Source organism: Amphibalanus amphitrite, unplaced genomic scaffold, assembly GCF_019059575.1.
Source record: "Amphibalanus amphitrite isolate SeventyFive unplaced genomic scaffold, NRLGWU_Aamphi_draft 000990F_arrow, whole genome shotgun sequence".
Lineage (NCBI taxonomy): Eukaryota > Metazoa > Arthropoda > Thecostraca > Balanomorpha > Balanidae > Amphibalanus > Amphibalanus amphitrite.
In genome coordinates, this window is record NW_024882484.1 from 124,662 (window position 1) to 143,586 (window position 18,925).

At 53.1% G+C, this 18,925-nt stretch overlaps 1 protein-coding gene across 3 annotated transcripts in view; it reads left to right on the plus strand.

Moving 5' to 3' along the window:
* The window catches only part of LOC122368926 (E3 ubiquitin-protein ligase TRIP12-like), an 82,742-nt gene that overhangs the window by 37,603 nt on the left and 26,214 nt on the right, over nucleotides 1–18,925 (plus strand). For all 3 annotated transcript variants that reach the window (XM_043343248.1, XM_043343249.1, XM_043343250.1), the window contains 4 exons: nucleotides 1,789–1,977; nucleotides 6,932–7,093; nucleotides 9,662–9,784; nucleotides 13,780–13,938. In XM_043343248.1, the coding sequence (XP_043199183.1) occupies nucleotides 1,789–1,977; nucleotides 6,932–7,093; nucleotides 9,662–9,784; nucleotides 13,780–13,938 (633 nt within the window). The remainder of the gene's footprint in view (nucleotides 1–1,788; nucleotides 1,978–6,931; nucleotides 7,094–9,661; nucleotides 9,785–13,779; nucleotides 13,939–18,925) is intronic.

Consider the following 18,925-nt stretch of genomic DNA (forward strand, 5'->3'; position numbering starts at 1 on the left):
GCGCGCAAAGCTTTGACATCGGGGTGCCCGTGAGAGCACACCTATGTTGATATCGTTAGTAGCTAGGGAGCACAAATTCAACCCCGTGAGTGGCGGGCAATGGACCACCGGGGTAGAAGGGACTTGGTGGAACCGGGCGCGACGTGATGATTGGGAGAGACCACAGGTGTACCCGGGGTGGGTGGTCGCACCTGTTGGCGATGCCGGGACGGGCGGGGGTGGATGGAGATGGCTGTGGTATCGCTCATCCGACACAGATGGTCGGGGCCTTTTCGTGTGCCACAGCTGCATGTACAAATGTGAACGCGGTCAGGGGGATGTTCGTGGGAAGTCATGATAGAAAATGATTGATGCTAAATTTGGTCAAGTGGAGAATCGGTTTCAATGTAAATAAATGAGCTAGTCTGAACAATGATGACATAATCATCTGAAACTTAACGACAGCAAGCGTATATGTATGTTGATTCTATGGGCAAAATAAAAGATCAAAGTTTACCGGAATGCACAGGTTTCACTTATGACGGTTGCCTGGCAATAATGGTGGTAATCCCAGGACTAATATGGTGCCCCTACAAAACTAACTTGCCGTTCAGCTCGTTCTGTATGCATTTTCCCGTCATCCTCGAGTGGGTTGTTGCGGGACTCGTGTGATCTGGAGAGTTCTCCCAGTCGGGCAGCTCTGTCGGCCTCCACCTGCGGACAGTTCGGCGAACGCTGCCGTCAGCCGATCTCATGATCTCTACCTGTCACGGCTCGGCTATTTTTGGAACGGTGCGACTTCGGAGAACAGTCACCTGATCTGTTCACGGTGTGATAAAAACCACACCGCCATCCCGCAGTTATCCAGTAAAACGTTTTCCCCATTAGTGAAGTCGCAAAAGTACCAACTTTCAGAGTCTTGATGTGCAACAAGCGACGAAAATATTCGGTCTTTTTTCTACTTGACATTTAAACGTACAGCTGACTTGGGCTCATATTTGGCCTTTTGAAGCTGGATATAGGGCGTCTGTTGTGACCGTCTCTGTCATCTTACCGTCGCCTTTCGTAAATATCCTGGTTAGCGACCGACTAATATCCGTTTTGGAAGACCTCTATCCTGGACTGCCACCGGCAGAGCCGTGATTTTTTGCTGGATTACACTCGCTCCGACCGTGGGTGGTTGTGGAGAGCTGTTGTGTGGTAGTGGGGAGCCCTATATGACAGCGCAGGCTGTGTGAGCGGATGGGAGATAGGGGAGCCCTGTGGGACTGTGTAGAGCGGGTGTGTGGGAGAGGGGTCCACGTCGGTGCCCGCCGTGGGGAGTTGAGTGAGTGAGAGGTCGCGCCTGTCTGTCACGGTGACATTACGCCGACACTGGCGTAATTGGATGGTGCATAATGTATTGCTGTCTGAACTCTGAGCGGTTGAATTACTCATCGATACAGACAAGGATCTGACCTATTGAACAACTGTGTGAGCAAAAGGCAGCCACTGTTTGCCACTCTGATTGCTTAGGTGACGCACTTGACAAAGCCCAGTCGCTGCCCGACTCCCTGCTCGTCCCACAAGGCCCACTTCTCATCACACTCTGCACCTGATGCGTCAGGCTTGTCACTGACATGGCGGGGTATGCCAGCTGCTTTCGTTGCTGTTTACCACCGCCGTCTTTCCCACGCCGCCTGTGGCCGTCCTTTCCCATCAGCAATTACTAGTGTTCCCGTCACCTACGCTGTCTGAGCTGCCTGACCTGACCGCTCCTCTCGATCGGCCATTCGCAGCCGAACTGACCCCCCCCCCCCCCTTCCTCAGATGAACCACGCGTGCCGGGCGCTGACGTACCTGATGGAGGCGCTGCCGCGCAGCACGGCCGTCGTGGTCGAGGCGGTGCCGGTGCTGCTGCAGAAGCTGCAGGTCATCCAGTGCATGGACGTGGCCGAGCAGAGCCTCACTGCGCTGGAGCTCATCAGCCGTCGGCACAGCAAGAACCTGCTCCAAGTGGTGAGTGTTCGTAGAGAGGGAGAGGGAGGGAGGGACCGCTACCGTTATAGCAAGAAACCACTCAAAGTGGTGAATGCCCAGAGATGTTGGTTATGCTCTGTTGGAAGAGCTTGACTGAAGATGCGCCTCTTTGGAATTAGGGAGCATTATTCGTAATTGTATGGGGTCTAAATATATCAGCAGGATGATATGGTAGACACTTAATTCTTGTAGGGAAATTTATTCAGGTTCGCATACTGGGGCAAGACCCGTTTTTTACGCTCGTCTCATCTATCAGCTTCAGCCAGCTAAGGACCCCGTGCACTACCGTGGGTGCCACTGACACCGATACCGGCTCACCACTGTCGCCGGGCTGCGCGCTGGGCAGGGGAGGCTGTACTGATGAAACCAGCCCTGATGGATAGGTCTGGGAACTCGGGGTCCGTCCCTGCCAACTGCCGAGCCGCACACAGCAGCCAGGCGCGCCGTCTCCGGTGACGGAGCCGGTGTTGGGCGCCGCGCGGGGGTCCACCCCGACAGATACAGCCAGGATGTCGGCCGGGATGGAAATCACATGCTAATGGCGGCCGGTGTTTCGTGTGTGATTCGATATTGGACGGACGAACAGCCGCTCTGCTCACCTGAGGTCTCACTCGGACTCAGGAGCTCGGGTCCGCGGCCAGGGTTACGTCGGTCTGATAAGATCCTAGAGTTGAGCTGACGATATCGGGCGTGGGGGAGACGCGAGACGGTGCGACGAGCACCTGTAGCATGTGGCACTGTGGCGCCCTTACTGCGTATTACGCGACGGTAGTATTGTAAAGGTGCTGCTGTTGCGTGATTCTTTGGCTTTTTTTGCGTGGTCACTAGCTGCTGCTGTTCAGGGAACATGCACTGTACAGTGTTCATTAGTGTGGCTTTTGTTTGTTCCACACAGATAGCCTGTCCGTTGCTAGCCTGCTGGTATCTTCCCTATTTCTGTTTTCCCCGCCGTTTTTGCCCCACCCGACCACTGTCACCAGCTGCCTCCCTGATAAACTCTGACCGACAACAGTCCACTCTCCACCGTATCTACCCGTCCCTTCCCCTCCCCTCCCCGCACCGAGCGCTCCCCTCTGCTGCCCGGCCGCCAACCGGTCTCTGAGCTGGAGTCGCCGGGTCCGACCACCGCGCCCGGCCGATCACTCGCCTCAGGGCCAGCCGATGTTGCGCAACGGCCAGCCGGTATCTGCCCTTGACTGGCCGCCTTGTTTTTGCGACTGTGCGCATTTTAAACGCCGCTGCTCGGCCGACTGACTGCTCGGAGCGGCGTTGAAGGGCGACAAATTACGGGCGCGGACCGAGTGAGACGCGACGAACGAAGCACCGCGGACGGGGCGGGTCCCGGGTGGCGAGTTACCTAAGTGTGGAACTACAAGTCGATTCTAGGGCTCTGATTGGTGACTTTGGTCGGGGGATGACGCTTATAGCATGACGTCACTCGCGTACTTGGCCGGACCAACGGCGCAGCGCAGGCGCGCCGAGCCAACCCAGAGGCTCTCAAACTCAATTGTACAGATCCTGCGCATTGAATGGCGAACATTCGGCGAGTTCGCTTGAGTTTGGAAGCCCCTGCCAGAGGACTGGAGACGGCCGGATTATTTGCTGGACAGTGGGCAGCGCAGATGGCGATTGACGGTGCCAAAAAGATGATAGGGGAAAAGGAGTTGAGACTTTAGCAGTGAATTATAAGCCTGTTGCATAGCTGAGTGGTAAATTGTAAAATACTTAGGGTTTGAAGAGATGCAGTGTAGTTTAGCCGACTCAGGGGCATTCTGCCGAGTTATGTAAGGCGGAAGGGCCGCAACTCGCAAGTCGTTTGTTTCCATGATTGCCTGATTAAAATGTAAAGCGTATCTAATGTTTAGTTGATAATACAGCGAGGTTGGGCATCTGCTCAATCCATTTCTTCCCTGCAATAGTGCATTCGCCACTGTACCTAATTCATTGTAAGAGGCACTGGGCTGCGCCGCCTGTTAATTATTCCGAAACCACCAGTGAATTCATTTGCTGTCGTCACAGTCACTCACAACAATACGAATCGTTCAGTCGTGCGCTGGGGGTCCGCCAAGTTTAATTGTGCTGCAGAATGCAGACTGGACCGCCGAGAATATAACACTTCCGTCTCCCTGGGCGAGCGGCGCATTGGAGCCGAAGGAAACTGCTTCAGTTTTTTTTTGTGTGTGGAGGATACCCATGTTTGAAAATTATGTTATGGAATGGTGTGATAAGGAAAAGGACGGTTTCTTGAATTGAGGGCTGTGGAGAAAAGGCAGATTTTCTCATTTGCCACCCGATGCAACGCGAAAAGACGCAGATGTTGCACATTGGGCTTAATAAGTCTAATAAAAGATAAGGGACATCGTGAATCATGCCTAATTGACCGCGACCAAGTTATTTGCCAATGCAGCTAGGCACTATGTAGGTAGATACTCATTTGTGAACAAGGCCTCGTCTAACATGTTAACTGGGGGGGCCAAACCCCCGCAGTCACCGGCCTGGCCCCCCCAGTCAGGGTAAAAATGTCACTACTGGGGGGGCCGGCAAAAGCGAAAAGGCAAACGAATTTTTACTGCAAGGCATCAGTGCACATGAAAACAAATGCGTAAACGAAACATGGATGCAATGCATTGCAGAGCACATTGATATACCCGATTACCTCTCACTGTTTTCACGTGTTTATTTTGTTTACCTGATACCATTGCTTTTTTCGCTCAGCAATAGTTACATTTCGGGTTTTCAGGCGACCTAACTCCATGTCCGCATATTCTCTTTCACGTATTCTCCTGTTGTTTCTGTCCTCGGGGCGTCAATCTGTTGTTTCTTTCTACCTATCGTCGTCCTCACTACGCGACGTCGAACTTCTGGCTGGACGGTCACCGCGCGGTGTGCGGTAAGAGTAGATCCTAATAGTAATGAAGCAGGCTCCCATTCTGGGTGATCGTAAGCTCAGCCTGGTGGTCTGTCTCTGGGGAAGGGAAAGACTAGTGTGGGCTACCAGAGGCCGACGTGGGTCCAGAAGCTGGCATTGGCCATCAGAGCTCGGCACCTGACGCTCATAAGCCGGCGGGGCCCATTAGAAGCCGATGTTGTCGTAATAAATTGCTAAGATAAGATCAATGTTCAGGTCATTCGAGGGCGTCAATTGTCCATTTCGCTCGATTATTCTCAGAAAATATTTGATTTCCTTGATTTCAACGTTCTTAACTCTACCTTGCACGAACAGAGGAGCAGGAGCGCATACAAATATGTGATGGCTCCCTTATAGCCATAACGGTAGCAAGGTTCTTAGATAAACGGGAATAAGTCGTTAAATTTGAACTCCTACGAACAGTAATGCATTCATGAGAGGCTGAAATCGTAAACAAATGACCGACTTAAAAAAGGTGTAGCGGGTCCAAAACTAAGGTTTCATTCTTTGTATCATTATTACTGTCTGGTGAGGCAATGTGAGGGGGTTATAAGCTAGTGCAGAGGCATGAGTCGGATGGTCTACTATATTTCTTTTTATTTAGCGTTAAAAAAAGTTCATCAGTTTTCAGGGCAGTGATGAAAAATAAGTGGCCTAAATCCGGTGAGAAAACTGAATTTGAGGGTACCCTAGGTTTGGCTCCTCGAGTCTCTGGCCCCCCCAGTGAAAATCTCTTAGACGAGGCCCTGTTTGTGAACAGAACATTCCACCACCCCTCGCCAGAAATTCAATCAGTAGTTGCTTATTAAAACGTTTGAGTGCACCTGACAACCTTTAAAAATGACGTCCTCCCTTTCAATGGTTCGTGCGAAGACACAAAACCAGAATCAGCCAAGCAATATCGGAATCAATTGCGCAGTGTGTCGGATGTGCCCCCAGTTTTCAATCCACATAGCATAGCACACACTGCTAAATGCAGGTACGCTCACTTACACATTAGGTATTCGAAGGACTTAATAGCTCATACACATGGAAGAAACACATGAAATGTGATTTATAGCTGCAGCAGAAGTTTGGCGTTCGATGCCTCTTCGCCAAGTTAAGACCATGCCGATCTCGGCCAGTCTGCCGCTGCGCCGGCACTGGCCGTGGTGTGACGTCATCCGGCCGGCTCGGCGCTGGGTAGTTCCACACTTAGGTAACTCGCTCCCGGGTGATGAACGCTGCTGTTTTGGTACGCGTCTCGGTCCCGTTGGGGCGTGACCGATGCGTATCGTAACGGGTCGATATGTACGTGACGCGTGTTGGCCGGCGATACACGGGCGGGATACAGCGCCTTAGTGCAGCCGGGGTGAATACGAATGGCGAGAGAAGGGGACCGGAATAGACTGACAAATGGTTCCGACATCGGGCTTCTGCGACACATACAAAGCAGTAATTTAGCCGGTTATACTGATGAAAGCAGAGATGTGTGCGCCAATGTGCTCTGATGTGTATACTACCGTGCTTTTTAACATTTTGCTTCTGTCTTTCATTTTGACCTCTGTGTGTCAGAAACTGGCAGTCCATTACTGGTGACTAACTTTTTTCAGAACTCCAAGTATGTCAGCTGAAGCTCCATTTCATTACTTGAAACGACATCCTGTTTAAAAACTTCTCCAATTCCTAGTGCGTTTTTTTTGCCGTTTGAAGTTAATTAGTTCCAGTGCCGAGCTGCCTCGGTTTTGATTCGCCTTACTGCTGCGTCTGTGCACACATTATTTGTCCCAACTTCCCTACGTTTTAGCTAGCTAAATAGCCATTCCCCATACCATGCCCATACCTGTTGTCCTTACCTGTTGTTTTTGCCAGTGATCCACACGGCCTTCATACCGCAAGCATAAGCTCTTTTTGCTGGGTGCTATGCGTAGGGGCAATGTGAGGAACGGCTGCACCATTTTCGTCTCTTCCTGGTGGTGTCAGTGCAGACCCTGCCACTGGTGGCGCCGCTGATGAAGCCGCTGACTTCTCCATCTCTGTCCACAGGGCGGCATCTCTGCCTGTCTGATGTACGTCGACTTTTTCTCGCTGACGGCTCAGCGCGCGGCGTTGGCCATCACGGCCAACTGCTGTCTGTCGCTGACACAGGACGAGTTCCACCTGGTCAGCGATAACCTGCATATTCTCTCTGAGCGGCTCACACACCAGGTGAGGATGTGTGACACACACCACTGCCACTGTGCGCAGAGTGCTCCTCGTACGGCAGGAGAGTGGGCGGGCTGGGGGTTCAGTTCCCTAGGGTGGTGTAAAATGGCTGCGTTTGAGCTGAGGTGTGTTGGGCCAGAATATAGCTTTGCAGACTGGTGTATTTAGGATTCACCCTGACTTACGATTTGCCAAGATTCGCAATAAATTAACTTTCCCAGTTCGATGTCCCAGATGAAGTTTCCCTATCACATCGTTACTGTTTTCACCGGTATTTGGCTATTACTCTTGCTTGCTTTCAAGGGAGATTACTGATGGGTTTTACGGAGCTGGATCCCTCGCTGGAGAATTTATCCATTTCCGAGAAATGCTGCTGTAAACATCTTGGCGCCGTTACTTTGACGAGCTTTCCGTAAAAACGATACCGGTTCGCCTCTGCACTCGGCGGTATCAGGAGCGGGCCATTTCGGCGGTGACGTCCTTTACCTTTGGGTAAAACGGGTGCCGGGTCCGTCAGTTCTCCCGTGCGAGGCACTTATTCTTGTCCTACCTTGGAATAAATAAATCACCCACCGCTGCCGTGTGGCCTGGGTAGCTAGCGGACCTCTATTTGAAGAGTCTAGAGGAAGCCGAGCCGCTTCACTGCAATACCAGTAATGGCCCCGTTGATACGCCCCGCGGCCGATGTGCGCTGTCGGCGATGATAGTTTCGGCGTTAATGATTCCTCGGGCGTGCCGCTCTCGCTGAAAGGCGGATATCGTTCCGTCTGCAAAGTCGTTTGGAGTGTGTCTACAGGGTGTCCCATAAGTTCGTTCTCACCTTATATTTGCAAGTAAAACAGAGTGCATTGCGTTTTGATATGTTTATGATCCCTCAACGTGCTCCCCATTTCATAGGCAAACACATGAATACATGCTGCGGCATGCCAACTGGCATGTTTGACAGCATAGCAGGCTGGAAGTTAGCCCCGACTAACTTGGCATGCGCCGTGAGCTTCTCAATGCTGGAACACCGCTTCGCTTCGACGAGCCTCGATTTCAATATTCCCAACACATTTTTATGAAATTTGGATCCGATGTGTTGCCTGGGATGTGATCTTGCCACAGACGCCTATCACGGTCTCCTGGCACTGCTTCTAAGCTTTGCTTGACCTGTGCACTGATGCACTGTCTTGCTTGAAGATGGGCCTACGACCTCCCGGATGCCATTTTCTCCTCCAAAAATGTGTTCATACTTGCGGTTCGAGTTAAGCTAGAAAGCTGAAACTCCTCCTAGATCTTCTTGGAGAAGCATTCTGCGTCCCAACACTGTTTCTGGAGTATCAATCGCAACGTGATCAGTGTCTGGACGCATATTACCCCACATTACCGTGACCCTGGCCTTTTGCATAGGAATAAAGCGGGACGACACCAAGGCCTTTTCCGTCGCCCATATAGGACCGTTTTGGGGTTTCGACGGGTGTTTTATCTCGAACACGGACTAAGTAGTCCAGGTGACCACATTGATGTCATCGGCCCTCCAGTTTTTCTAACCTCAGGCATAACGAAACACATGTTTGGCCATTTTAAGACATTTTCGACTGTTTTGTGTCCTCCGTTAAGTGTAAGCCCAAGTGACCGTGAGCTAGGTACCCCGAAATGATACTCTTAGACAGCTGGTAATGCATCCTGAAAAGCCTGCTTGCCAGCTTTCTAACGCTAAGACCTTTTTGACGGCCACTTTGGCGCCACACAGTTTTGGCCACATGGCTCACTCGTGAAAGCTGACAAAAAAGACCATAAACTTGCAGCGATTGACTCTCGACAAATCATCGGCGTCACTTGTTGACTGTGCGTCCAGTTAGCGACAGACATTGGCTACAGACTGGATGGCCTCAATCACCCTCAACCGTCGCGAATGGCCCAGTGCGGACTAAATTCCGAGACGTTCCCGTATCGGAGACCTCTATGTTGCGGCGTAAGCCGTCTCCACAGGAAGTGAACTCTCGAGCGAAAAATATTTTGTCTAGACGTATTAGTTACCCTGGAGCACATTCACAGTTGCCATGGCAACCCCAATAGCTCAGTTACAAAATAAGTTAAGCGTGGCTTTAAATAAGAGAACCTCTAAAAGTAAAATTTAGGTGAGAAGGAACTTATGGAACACCCTGTAATAATACTCAGCGCCAGATCCAAGTGCGCCCCAAGGCCTGTCCGTCTTAAAGCATTTATTATTTATATTCCCAGTTCATACTTCATTGAACATGCTCATTTTTCATTAGTGCTTGATTTATTTCAGGGCAAATCTGTTTTGAAGTACTCACATGAAGTGAGACTTGTTTGTTAATTTATCTCAGCTGCTATATAATTCTCATTTCCAGCAGTTCCATTGACGGGCTACTTCCTGACATTGTTTCGGTCATAATTTTCTATAAAATATCAACGCGATATCTTTATTTGTTTCTCAACCAAATATCGATTTGGAACACCGCTTACGAGTCCAATAAATTGACCACACTAGCTGGTGGATTGTGGATTATTGTACTTCACCCGGACATGTCGCCTAACCGCTGCCCCCTACTCTCCCCCCAGGACAAGAAGACTGTGGAGAGTGTATGTCTGGCGTTCAGCCGTCTAGTGGACACGTTCAAGACCGATCCAGCTAAGGTGAAGGAGATCGCTCGCCACGGCCTGCTCGCCAACGTCCAGCGCCTGGTGAGTGACGTCATAATGTGACGTCAGGGGCATCTGGTCTGACATATACGGGAGGGGAGAGGAAACATGCGTGGATATGTGTCCTATGTCAGACGGGTTGAAGGCCAGCTCTGTTTTATGTGACGACGCTGCGAAAATACGGCAATTTCATTACCTCGACCGCGGCAGATAATCGCCGAAATGGACTTGTTTTCGTAGCGATACTGGGCCCTGTAACTAGGAAGTTATATGCGGCGCTGCGTCACTGTCGACAGCTGTGACATAACACTGTGAATGAAGGTCACTGGTAACCGCTTAGATATTGTGCCGCCTTCACGGCAACAGAATCTCTTTCATATCTTGCAAACATAACTCATAACTCCCCAATGACAGACCGATATCATGCCGCTATGACATCCATTGTATCGGCCATAAATCCACGAATCCATCAATCAACTTTTTATGTCAGGGGCTGTAGTCATAGAGATATTGGGGACCCGGGTTTACCGAATGTGTTGCTCCGAGGCTTGTATTATGTGGGCCACAAAGCGTAGTCCCGTTTTGGTTTTCTACTCGCCGCCGCCGCCGCCGCCGCCGGCGTCGCGACCTCCCAGCAGCGGTTCTTGCCGGTGCGACGGGGGCGTGGCGCGCACGGCGTGACTTTCAGCACGTCACGGAGGCGTGCCAGCAGCGCGTGACGCCAGTGTGACGCGTCACGCGACACGCGCGGAGGCCCGGCCGGCCGTCGAGCCATGTTGTGTGCCGCGGCGGGAACGGAATGCTCTGAGTGTCGCGTGCTCCGGTGGGAGACTGCGGTTGGTCGTGATCTGGCGCGGCTGAAATATCGGCCTGCTGGCCGCGATATAGCACAATGTAGCGTACTGCTGTGAGGGCGGTCTTCGGCCGTATCAGTGCAGCGGTCTCAGAGAACTAACGATCTCAGGACTCTATCGGTGGAGGGACCCTGCTGAACCCTGTTGAAGACGGCGCAGAATGCTGCCGTGTAGTACGGCGATCCGGCTGAGTGCTATGTTCAGTGCGGCTTCCTGCTGTAATTGTGTGTAGTACGGAGATAAGTCAGAGTGCCCTGTTCAGTATGGCGTGGTCAAAATGTGAGCAGTACAGCGGCCCGGCCGAGCCCGCGCGTCGTACTCGCGGCTCGCGGCGCCGGCTGATCTGCGCCGCCGCCGGCGGACCGATGCCAGCGGACCGCTCCAATCGATGGGCGCCAGCTGCGGCACGCCTCCCCTCCACCCTCCCTTCCGTCCAATCCCCGTCACCGTCCTGGGCTGGTCTCCCGCGCTCGGAAAGTGTAGCGAAGCCACCACACACGCTTGCCTCACCCACTGAGATAAACCCACCACAACCTCAGTAGTGGCCATCATAAGTCCGACTTCATTAAAATCATTGATTTCGTTAAACGTGCTGTGCCACTGGTGTTTTATTAGCGGTCCCTGCTCGATCTGAGTTGTGTGAAATCGCTCACTCGGTCATGAACCTCATACATTTACCCAGTGGACTTGATGGATCGTGGATCAATGTTTAGCCAGCCAACAGCGGCCTGTTTTAGAAAAGGCTCACTGCACTAGTTGGCTGATTGCTGACGGTGAAGTTGAACACCAATTTCCTTAACGAATCCGCTAAGCAAATATTGATCCAGCGCCGGTCGGCCATCTCGGCAGCGTGGAATTCCAGCTCTATGGCTGTCTGGGTGCCGGGCTATGGGTCCCAACTGCGTGGAGCGGGCTCGGCTGAGGTGGGCGGTAGTTGTGGTGGTGGACTTCCACCAGGAAGTAGCGCACCAAAACAAACGGACAGCGCTCCATCAGGCCGGCGCCCAGTGCGTGTCTGTGTGCGTTGGCAGGGCGCCATGAAATGCCTCCTGGCTGGGGCGGACGCTCTCGGCGAGTCTTCACCGAGGCTACTCGTATCTCCCCTCCTCTGAACGCCCTCCCTCTCTCCCTCTTGATCGCCCGACTCTGACTCGGGGAGTTTTGACGATGTAACGGACGCTCCATGAACCGTTCCTGCACCGCCACTATTGTTGGTCCGCCCGGCCACCCACCTTCGCCTCCGCTCCTACCTCGCCTCCACCACAGTCGGGCCGGACGTGGGGCCTCCTCCTCCATCCCTCCCCCCCCCCCCTCCGCCCGATAGGTCCGGGCACAGTGGACTCAGCGGACCGTTTTCCTCTTTCCTGGCCCGCCTTGCAGTCACCTAACCGTTACTGCAGCATTTGTCCCGAATCGGCTGACGGAGGCTGGCCTGGCATGGAACTTGGCTGTGAAGAAATGGCTGTGGAGTGCTTACAGTACGACAGCCGGCGTTATGAGTTGTTATGGGCCGTACCCAAGCGTGTCATGTTGATGTGTCATGCTATATCGTGTCCGGTGAGACGTAGTGGTTGACGCACCGCTGAGGTTCTTCCCCGGTTGGCGAATCTGTCATTTGTCGGTTCACACCGCAGTCGCTGGTCTCGTGAGACATCTGCCGTCCCTGGCCCGCCGTGGACGTTTTGGCCGCGGTCCATGCCACTCCTCGCGCTGGCCAGGGTTTGTTATTGAACAAGCACGTGCCTGGCCAGCTTCCTGTGTATCAAGGTCATGACTCAGGGGGTAGTGGCGACCGAGCCAGCGAGCAGGATGTGCCCCAAGGCCGGCCGAGAGCCGTTCCTCTGAGATGGCAGGGCGGCGAGCTTCATCAGTCATCGATGAATGCTAATGTCCGTCGTCGTGGCGTCGCGGCACGGCTGAGTGCGAATTTCGGCAGAGTCCCGCCCGGCTGATGGATGGGGCGGTGAGTGTCACTGCTGCCTCGCTGATATGTCGTGCTTGCTCACCCAGCAGCGTGAGGTCCTAGCTTGGGGCCTGTGTGAGTCTGGGTGAGTCGTTCACTCGGACCATGGCGGGGCGTGTGACGGTGACGGGCCGTGTGTGACGGACTCGTATGACGGTGACGTGACTGGTCGTGATATCTGTCAGATCACGACAGACCGATGCCCCGTGTCACGTCAGACCGATGACCTGTCCCTGAGGCCCGACAATCTGCGGACCGGCCCGAACTATCGACCAACTCAGAGCTCGTCGCCGCCGCTGGGGAAACTTGGGCCGTGGCATGAATGTTTCGAGTCGTGCCAGCCAAGTCATTGCGACGTTTTATGTTCGAATCGATTGTATCGATCACGGATGCACCGTAGCTGGCAAAGGACGGCCGACGTTTATCGACTTGCGGCGCCACAGCTCGGCGCCAGTTTTACGACAGTGTACTGCGCGTCAAACTATAAACGACAGTGGCGTAGAAACAAGTGTTCACTTCCTTATGCAACATTCATTTGCATTCACGATCCGCATATGTCCACTCGCATTGCTTTTCGTTGTGTTACTTATAAATTCGTTGCGATTTTTCCATCAGACAGGCAGGTTCATTAGGCTGGTTGCTCCTTTTCTAAGCACGTTCGCCATTATAACAGCCCCGCTGTCCTCACACCGAATACCACCTGCCGACATTTGCCCCTCCCCCTCCCCCCTCACTGTCCCCACCACGTCAGCTGGCGGCAGGTGGGGGGGGGGGGCGATGAGGCTGGCACGTGTTCCGGCCGTGTGCGGTGTGGGGAGGGGGAGGGTAGCGTGTCAACACGAGTGAGGTATTGAAAATGCAGCGTCGCTGCGGGGAATCGATTAAATGCAGTCCGGTACTTCTGTACTTGGAGCTCAGCCCTGGGCCACCTGGCAGCACTGCATCGCATCCCTACTCCAATTTGCTGACCAACAATACCCTTACCGAGTCGACCAACACTGCCAAGAGTCTTTGTTCGTGCTCACCGTCACGGTATCGATCGGTAGAACATACATCTAATTAGAATTCGACGGACGCTTGGTGGCTATCCCATACAACTACTTTTTGTGAAAACAAGTCGTTTGCTTTCCCAGGCATGTCATGTCCTCCTCCGTTTAATCTTTTGTTGCAGCACCCAATTTTCACCAGTCTAACATTTGACCCTCCGTCTCCTCCGGCAGCTGATGGCTACGCCGGCCGTCATCAGCAGCTCGACGTTCTGCGAGGTGACCAAGATGCTGCGCGTGCTGTGCAGCTACTGTCCCGACATCGCCGTCCAGCTGCTCTCGGAGAACATCGCCGAAACGCTCTGCTACCTGCTGGTCGGCAACCGCGAACAGGTGGGCAGAAGGAGAGGGAGTGGGGAGAGGGAGGATGAGGGAGGGAGCGGGCGAGCTCGGGGGCTGGGGACTGCCGAGCTTCTAAATGGAGAGAGGACTGAGCTGGGACAGGCTAGCTTTGAGGGAAGGAGGGAGAGAGTCAAACAGAGCCTAGCGAACAGGAAGAACCGAAACCTTCCGAGTCTGAGAATAGTGGAGTGGAGTGGGATACAGAATAGTGGAGCGTTGGGTGGAAGCCGGAACGAACGGTCCGTGCTTCACTGCTGCTCATATCGACTACTATTGTCAGTTTCTAACAAGAGGAACGGCTGAAACCTGGAACGTCATTGTCTTTCGGAGAGTGGGTGGGCGCCAGCGGGACGAGACGCCGCACTGTAGGCCGGCAGCCTGAAAAAGCGCTAGAAATTCCCCCAAACTGACTGTCCGCAATATGAACAAAATAGGTATCATTTAATCCCAAATTGATCGAAGAATACGATTCCGATGCTAGTTTTGCCCTAAGGTCAAAATTGAGGTCGTCAGTTGTCACCAAACACAAGACAATTTAGACTCTCTATAGGCCATCACATTTACCGATTTTAATGATGAACTTTAGTGGTAATTTATTAGTTGACCAATCGTCGTTTTGAACGAAATTTCCTGTCAGACTAGTTCAGGGCACTGTTGTTCACTGTGCCAACATCATTCTGACATATTGCATCGCTTTTCTGCAAGATAAGCTAGCTGTTTGCAAGCAGCTGCAAGACGTAATTTAAAATCATATCCAATTTTTTAATTAGACTTTTATAAAAACGTTATTTCGAGCGGCTAAAAATGAACATTTTATACTAGCCTCTGATTACTCATCTTTTGTTCCATATAGGTGCTTTGCTGCTTTTCCCTGCTACTTTTCGAGGTATGCGCCAGTAAACCACATGATGTAGGGGCAATTGTCACCTCGCCGCTCTACTGAAGGCCCGGCGCTCTTTAAAACGCTGGAAGTTGTGAAAAACAAACGCTTATAATCTAAATAAAATATATGTCCCTGAGCTCCGAATTGATCAACGCACACAATGCTGTCAACATTTCTGGGCCAAACTCAAAAATTCAGTCATTATTAACCCCTAAACACAAGTCAGTGATAATCAACAACAACTTGCTCTTTAGTTAGACTTTTTGAGAAATGTTATTTCGAGCCGCTAAAAATGTCCATGCCATACAAACCACCAATCATCTTTCTGTCATGCCCTACTCGCAATTTTTGCTAATGCCTGCTACTCTTCGAGGTCACGTGACCTCACCATTAAAAGTGAATGGGGAAATAAGGAAACTGTTGTTTTTGCGCATTGAATGATTTCAAACTATCTCAAGCACACGGAATCGTGATTTCGTGCACTCCTTGCAAGATCCGATGCTTTACTTTTGCATTGTTGACCTTCCGTGACGTCATTTATGACGTCACACCGGTCATAGGAGTTTCTCGTCAATAACTCATGATCAAATTGAGCCAGCGACTCGGGAAAGCCACCAATGGACTCGGGAAGACCTCCCGAATCGAATGATATGCAATACGACCTCCTTCGATTAAGTTCGTGGCCTGATGGGCTCTGAACTGACCTTGACTCGAGGTCAATACCTTAAGTTGACCTCACCCGAACAAAAAGTATACCATTCGACGCGCCTGAGCCAGGCGAACACGATGGTGCCAAAATCGCTGCTCTGCGGCCATTTTCTGCGAAATTATTTGCCAAAAACCAAACCCTACCTTGGGCTTTTTGACTTCACCTCAGAGGTTACCGGTTGACCTGGGACCTTAAAATCGGGTATCAATCGTTCCGCCTTGAAACGGCGCACACGCTTGTTTTTTTTCGCGAGGCTCTAGCTCCATTAGGGGCGAAACGGCAAAAAGGGGTCCTACCAACCCTCCCCCCTCGGCCGGCCGAGGGGGTGGAGGGTCCGACAATAGGTCCGGCGAGGGTTAAGCAGCCCCACTTCGTTTTTAGCATGTTTGCTTGTCACTGAGATCAACGACTCAATCACAAATAATTTCTAGCACTTTTCCGGACCCCCGGCCCAGTGTGCGCCGGTGGCTGGCCGCTGTGGAGCGCTCGGTTCGTGGGAATCGGTGGCGGGTGTAGAGACAGAATGAGCTGCCGTTCATCGAAAACAGACCGGGGCGGCACTGATGATAACAAGGAACTGAGATGCTCGAGCATCTGGTATTGTGAATGATGGGCACCTGCCAAAGTCAGCATCCTTCCGATTCTCTCAGAATCGGGTATCGTTGCTGTTTCGTGTGCCGCTGCATGTTTATGATACATGTGTTTGTTTGATGTGAAATTTGTGTTCATTGCGAACTGCATTTGAAGCTGACTGCTGCTCGACGCCAGTCTTGCACGGCATGGTCCCGCAGCCTCGACGCCGTGCTTTTATATCGGCGATCTCGCGCGAGTGACGCCCTTGACTGTCGCCGTCCACACCTGGCCTGCTGACTGGGCACATAAAGCAGCACGACCGGCGCAGTTCCGCCACCGCCGGCCACAGCTAACCTTGGCCCTCAGCGCGCACTGAGTGTACCGTCGCGCCGGCCGCTGTCAGTGCGTGTCGCCCTGTTGCCGCCGCGGACGTCCCGGTAACGCCCGCTGTTTGGTAATCGCGCCGTACTGTGGCGACAAATTGCCTCCTTTGAGTCGGCGACCGGCGGGCTGCGTGGCACTGCTGGCAGGCTGGCAGCGGGCGGAGTGCGATCGTTACTGGCGAGCACGGACGGACGGACGAACGGACGGACGGACGGACGGACGGACGGACGGACGGACGGACGGACGGACGGACGGACGGACGGACGGACGGACGGACGGACGGACGGACGGACGGACGGACGGGCGGAAGAAGGGACGAACGGACCGGATTCATCGGATGGAGTAAATGGCGGACCGAATTGGAATTGAGGGAATGGGAAAGGGCTGTCAGCTGCATCCACGTTACGTAAGCTAATGTTGACGGGACTTCCTCATAAAGCCAGTGACTTGAGTTTTGGTTCTAACTGCGTTTACATCTCTTGCGGCGTCTGAAATACGGGCAGTCACCTTTCGAGGGCTGGGACTCTCTTGTGAAAAAGTTGTTTTAAAAGTTAAAAAGACGGTTGTTGCGTTCGTTGCGTCTATACTGACACGTCTTTGAGCAGTGTTATCAAGCTGCCTACTGTGACCACTGCTCGACTGACAGTGTGTCCCGTGCGCAGTGACCTGTGTCCGCCGTTTGCCCTGACACGTCTATCGATACGGTGTCACCTGTCAGCGCTCTGACCCGCCTTCGTGCGCGGCACATCCTGATTGCCTCCGCCTCCGCCCAGAGCCCGACAGTCTCCGGCTGTCGGGGCCGCTCGAGCGCCAGAAAAACGGAATGAGAATCGACCCGGCCTAGAGAGCGGCGGACTCCGGGTAGGCAGACGGGTCAGGCTGAGCGCTTCCGCGGCTAGCGAGCTGCGGTTGACGCTGCTCGTCCGTGTTTGAGACCGTAAACTCAGTCACGATGTGGCGGAACGTAGCGGTCGTTGCATCAGTGGACGTGCTTTGCTGATGTTCGCTAGCCGTTAGAGGAGGATGGCATTCAGTCGGAGACTCGGGGTTTCCGGTAGGTACCGGTCGAATCCGTCCACAGAATCTGTAAATGGCGGCAGTGTGGATCTTCTTATTCGTCTACAGGATTTGGCGGTGGCACTGTGGACTGTGGAATGTGGATGTCCGGACGGGAGCGCTGTGGACTGTGGATCTCCAAGCCCGTCCAAAGGGTGAAGCGTTTGTTGTGTGGACTGTGGATGTCCGAATCCGTCCACAGAACGGGGCGGCTCCACTGTGGACGGTGTCGGTCGATGGGTCGACACCGCGATAAGCGAAGGTCAATAGATGGACGGAGGGGAGGGCTGGGAGGGGGCGGATGTTTGCGGTTCGACCGACCAGGACAGTCGGTGGCGGCTCCAGGAAACTAGCGGAAATGGAAGCCTTCCCTCTGAAGGCCCTTATGTCGGTGTCTGTTACTGTTTGCTTTGTGAGCGTGTCGGTATGTAAAACGTGTGAGGTCAAAACGGATGCTTGGTATTTCGCATGTTTTCCCTGCATTTGATTCATTTTTCTTTGTTCGCTGATATTGCAACAGCGATCAAATCGCAAGGACGGCGACGGTATAGCAACAAACAACAGCGGCGGCACTGCAAACCACTTGTGGCTGCTTCTCCAGCGTTTCTCCAATGTTTTTCATCTACTTCAGGTGGCTCCTTGGCCTTTATTGCACCACCCGTCCCCCCGCTGCCGGTGTTTGCCGTGGCTGCCACCACCCGGCCGCCCAGCCGGCTGTGGTATCTCTATTTATCAGCGCGCGTCCCAATCGATGTCGCGTGCCCGACGGTCCGCCCTCCCTCCCGCCCGGCCGCTCCGTGGTCCCGCTTCACTGGCTCAGTGACGTCAGTCCGGCAATCGATAGCTGCCGCCCGCCCGCCCGCCCGCTGGGCTACTCCGCAGCACCGCGTGCCGTGGTAGGTGACGTCATATAGACGTGGGTGTGACGTCATCACCGTGCCGCGACTGGCCAATGGCCATGAGGCTGTGCAGAGTAGGAGGTCGACCCGCAGCGGGATGCTCTCTGATGCTGATGGGGTGAATGGATGGCGTCATGGGCTCGGCTCGACCTTGTGTTGCAGCTTAGTACGTAGATGTGACGTCATACTTCTATGACGTCAGATGTGCAGGAGAGATGCATTTGATTCGGGGACCATTTGACTGGTTCGTTGTTATTCACAGCTACTCGAACTCTGTGATACACGGCGGCTTTGTGGGGTGTAAAACCTGCGGCTTTGACAAATGTATGCGACGTCGGTCTCGGTTCTCAGGGTCGTCACAACGTTGGTGATTGACCTGTTTGTTTCTCTGCTCAAATGGAGCTGAATTCGTACAACCTGGAGGAGCTGTACGTTCTGATGTGTCTTTTATTTGTATGTTTGTCGCAGCTGTTT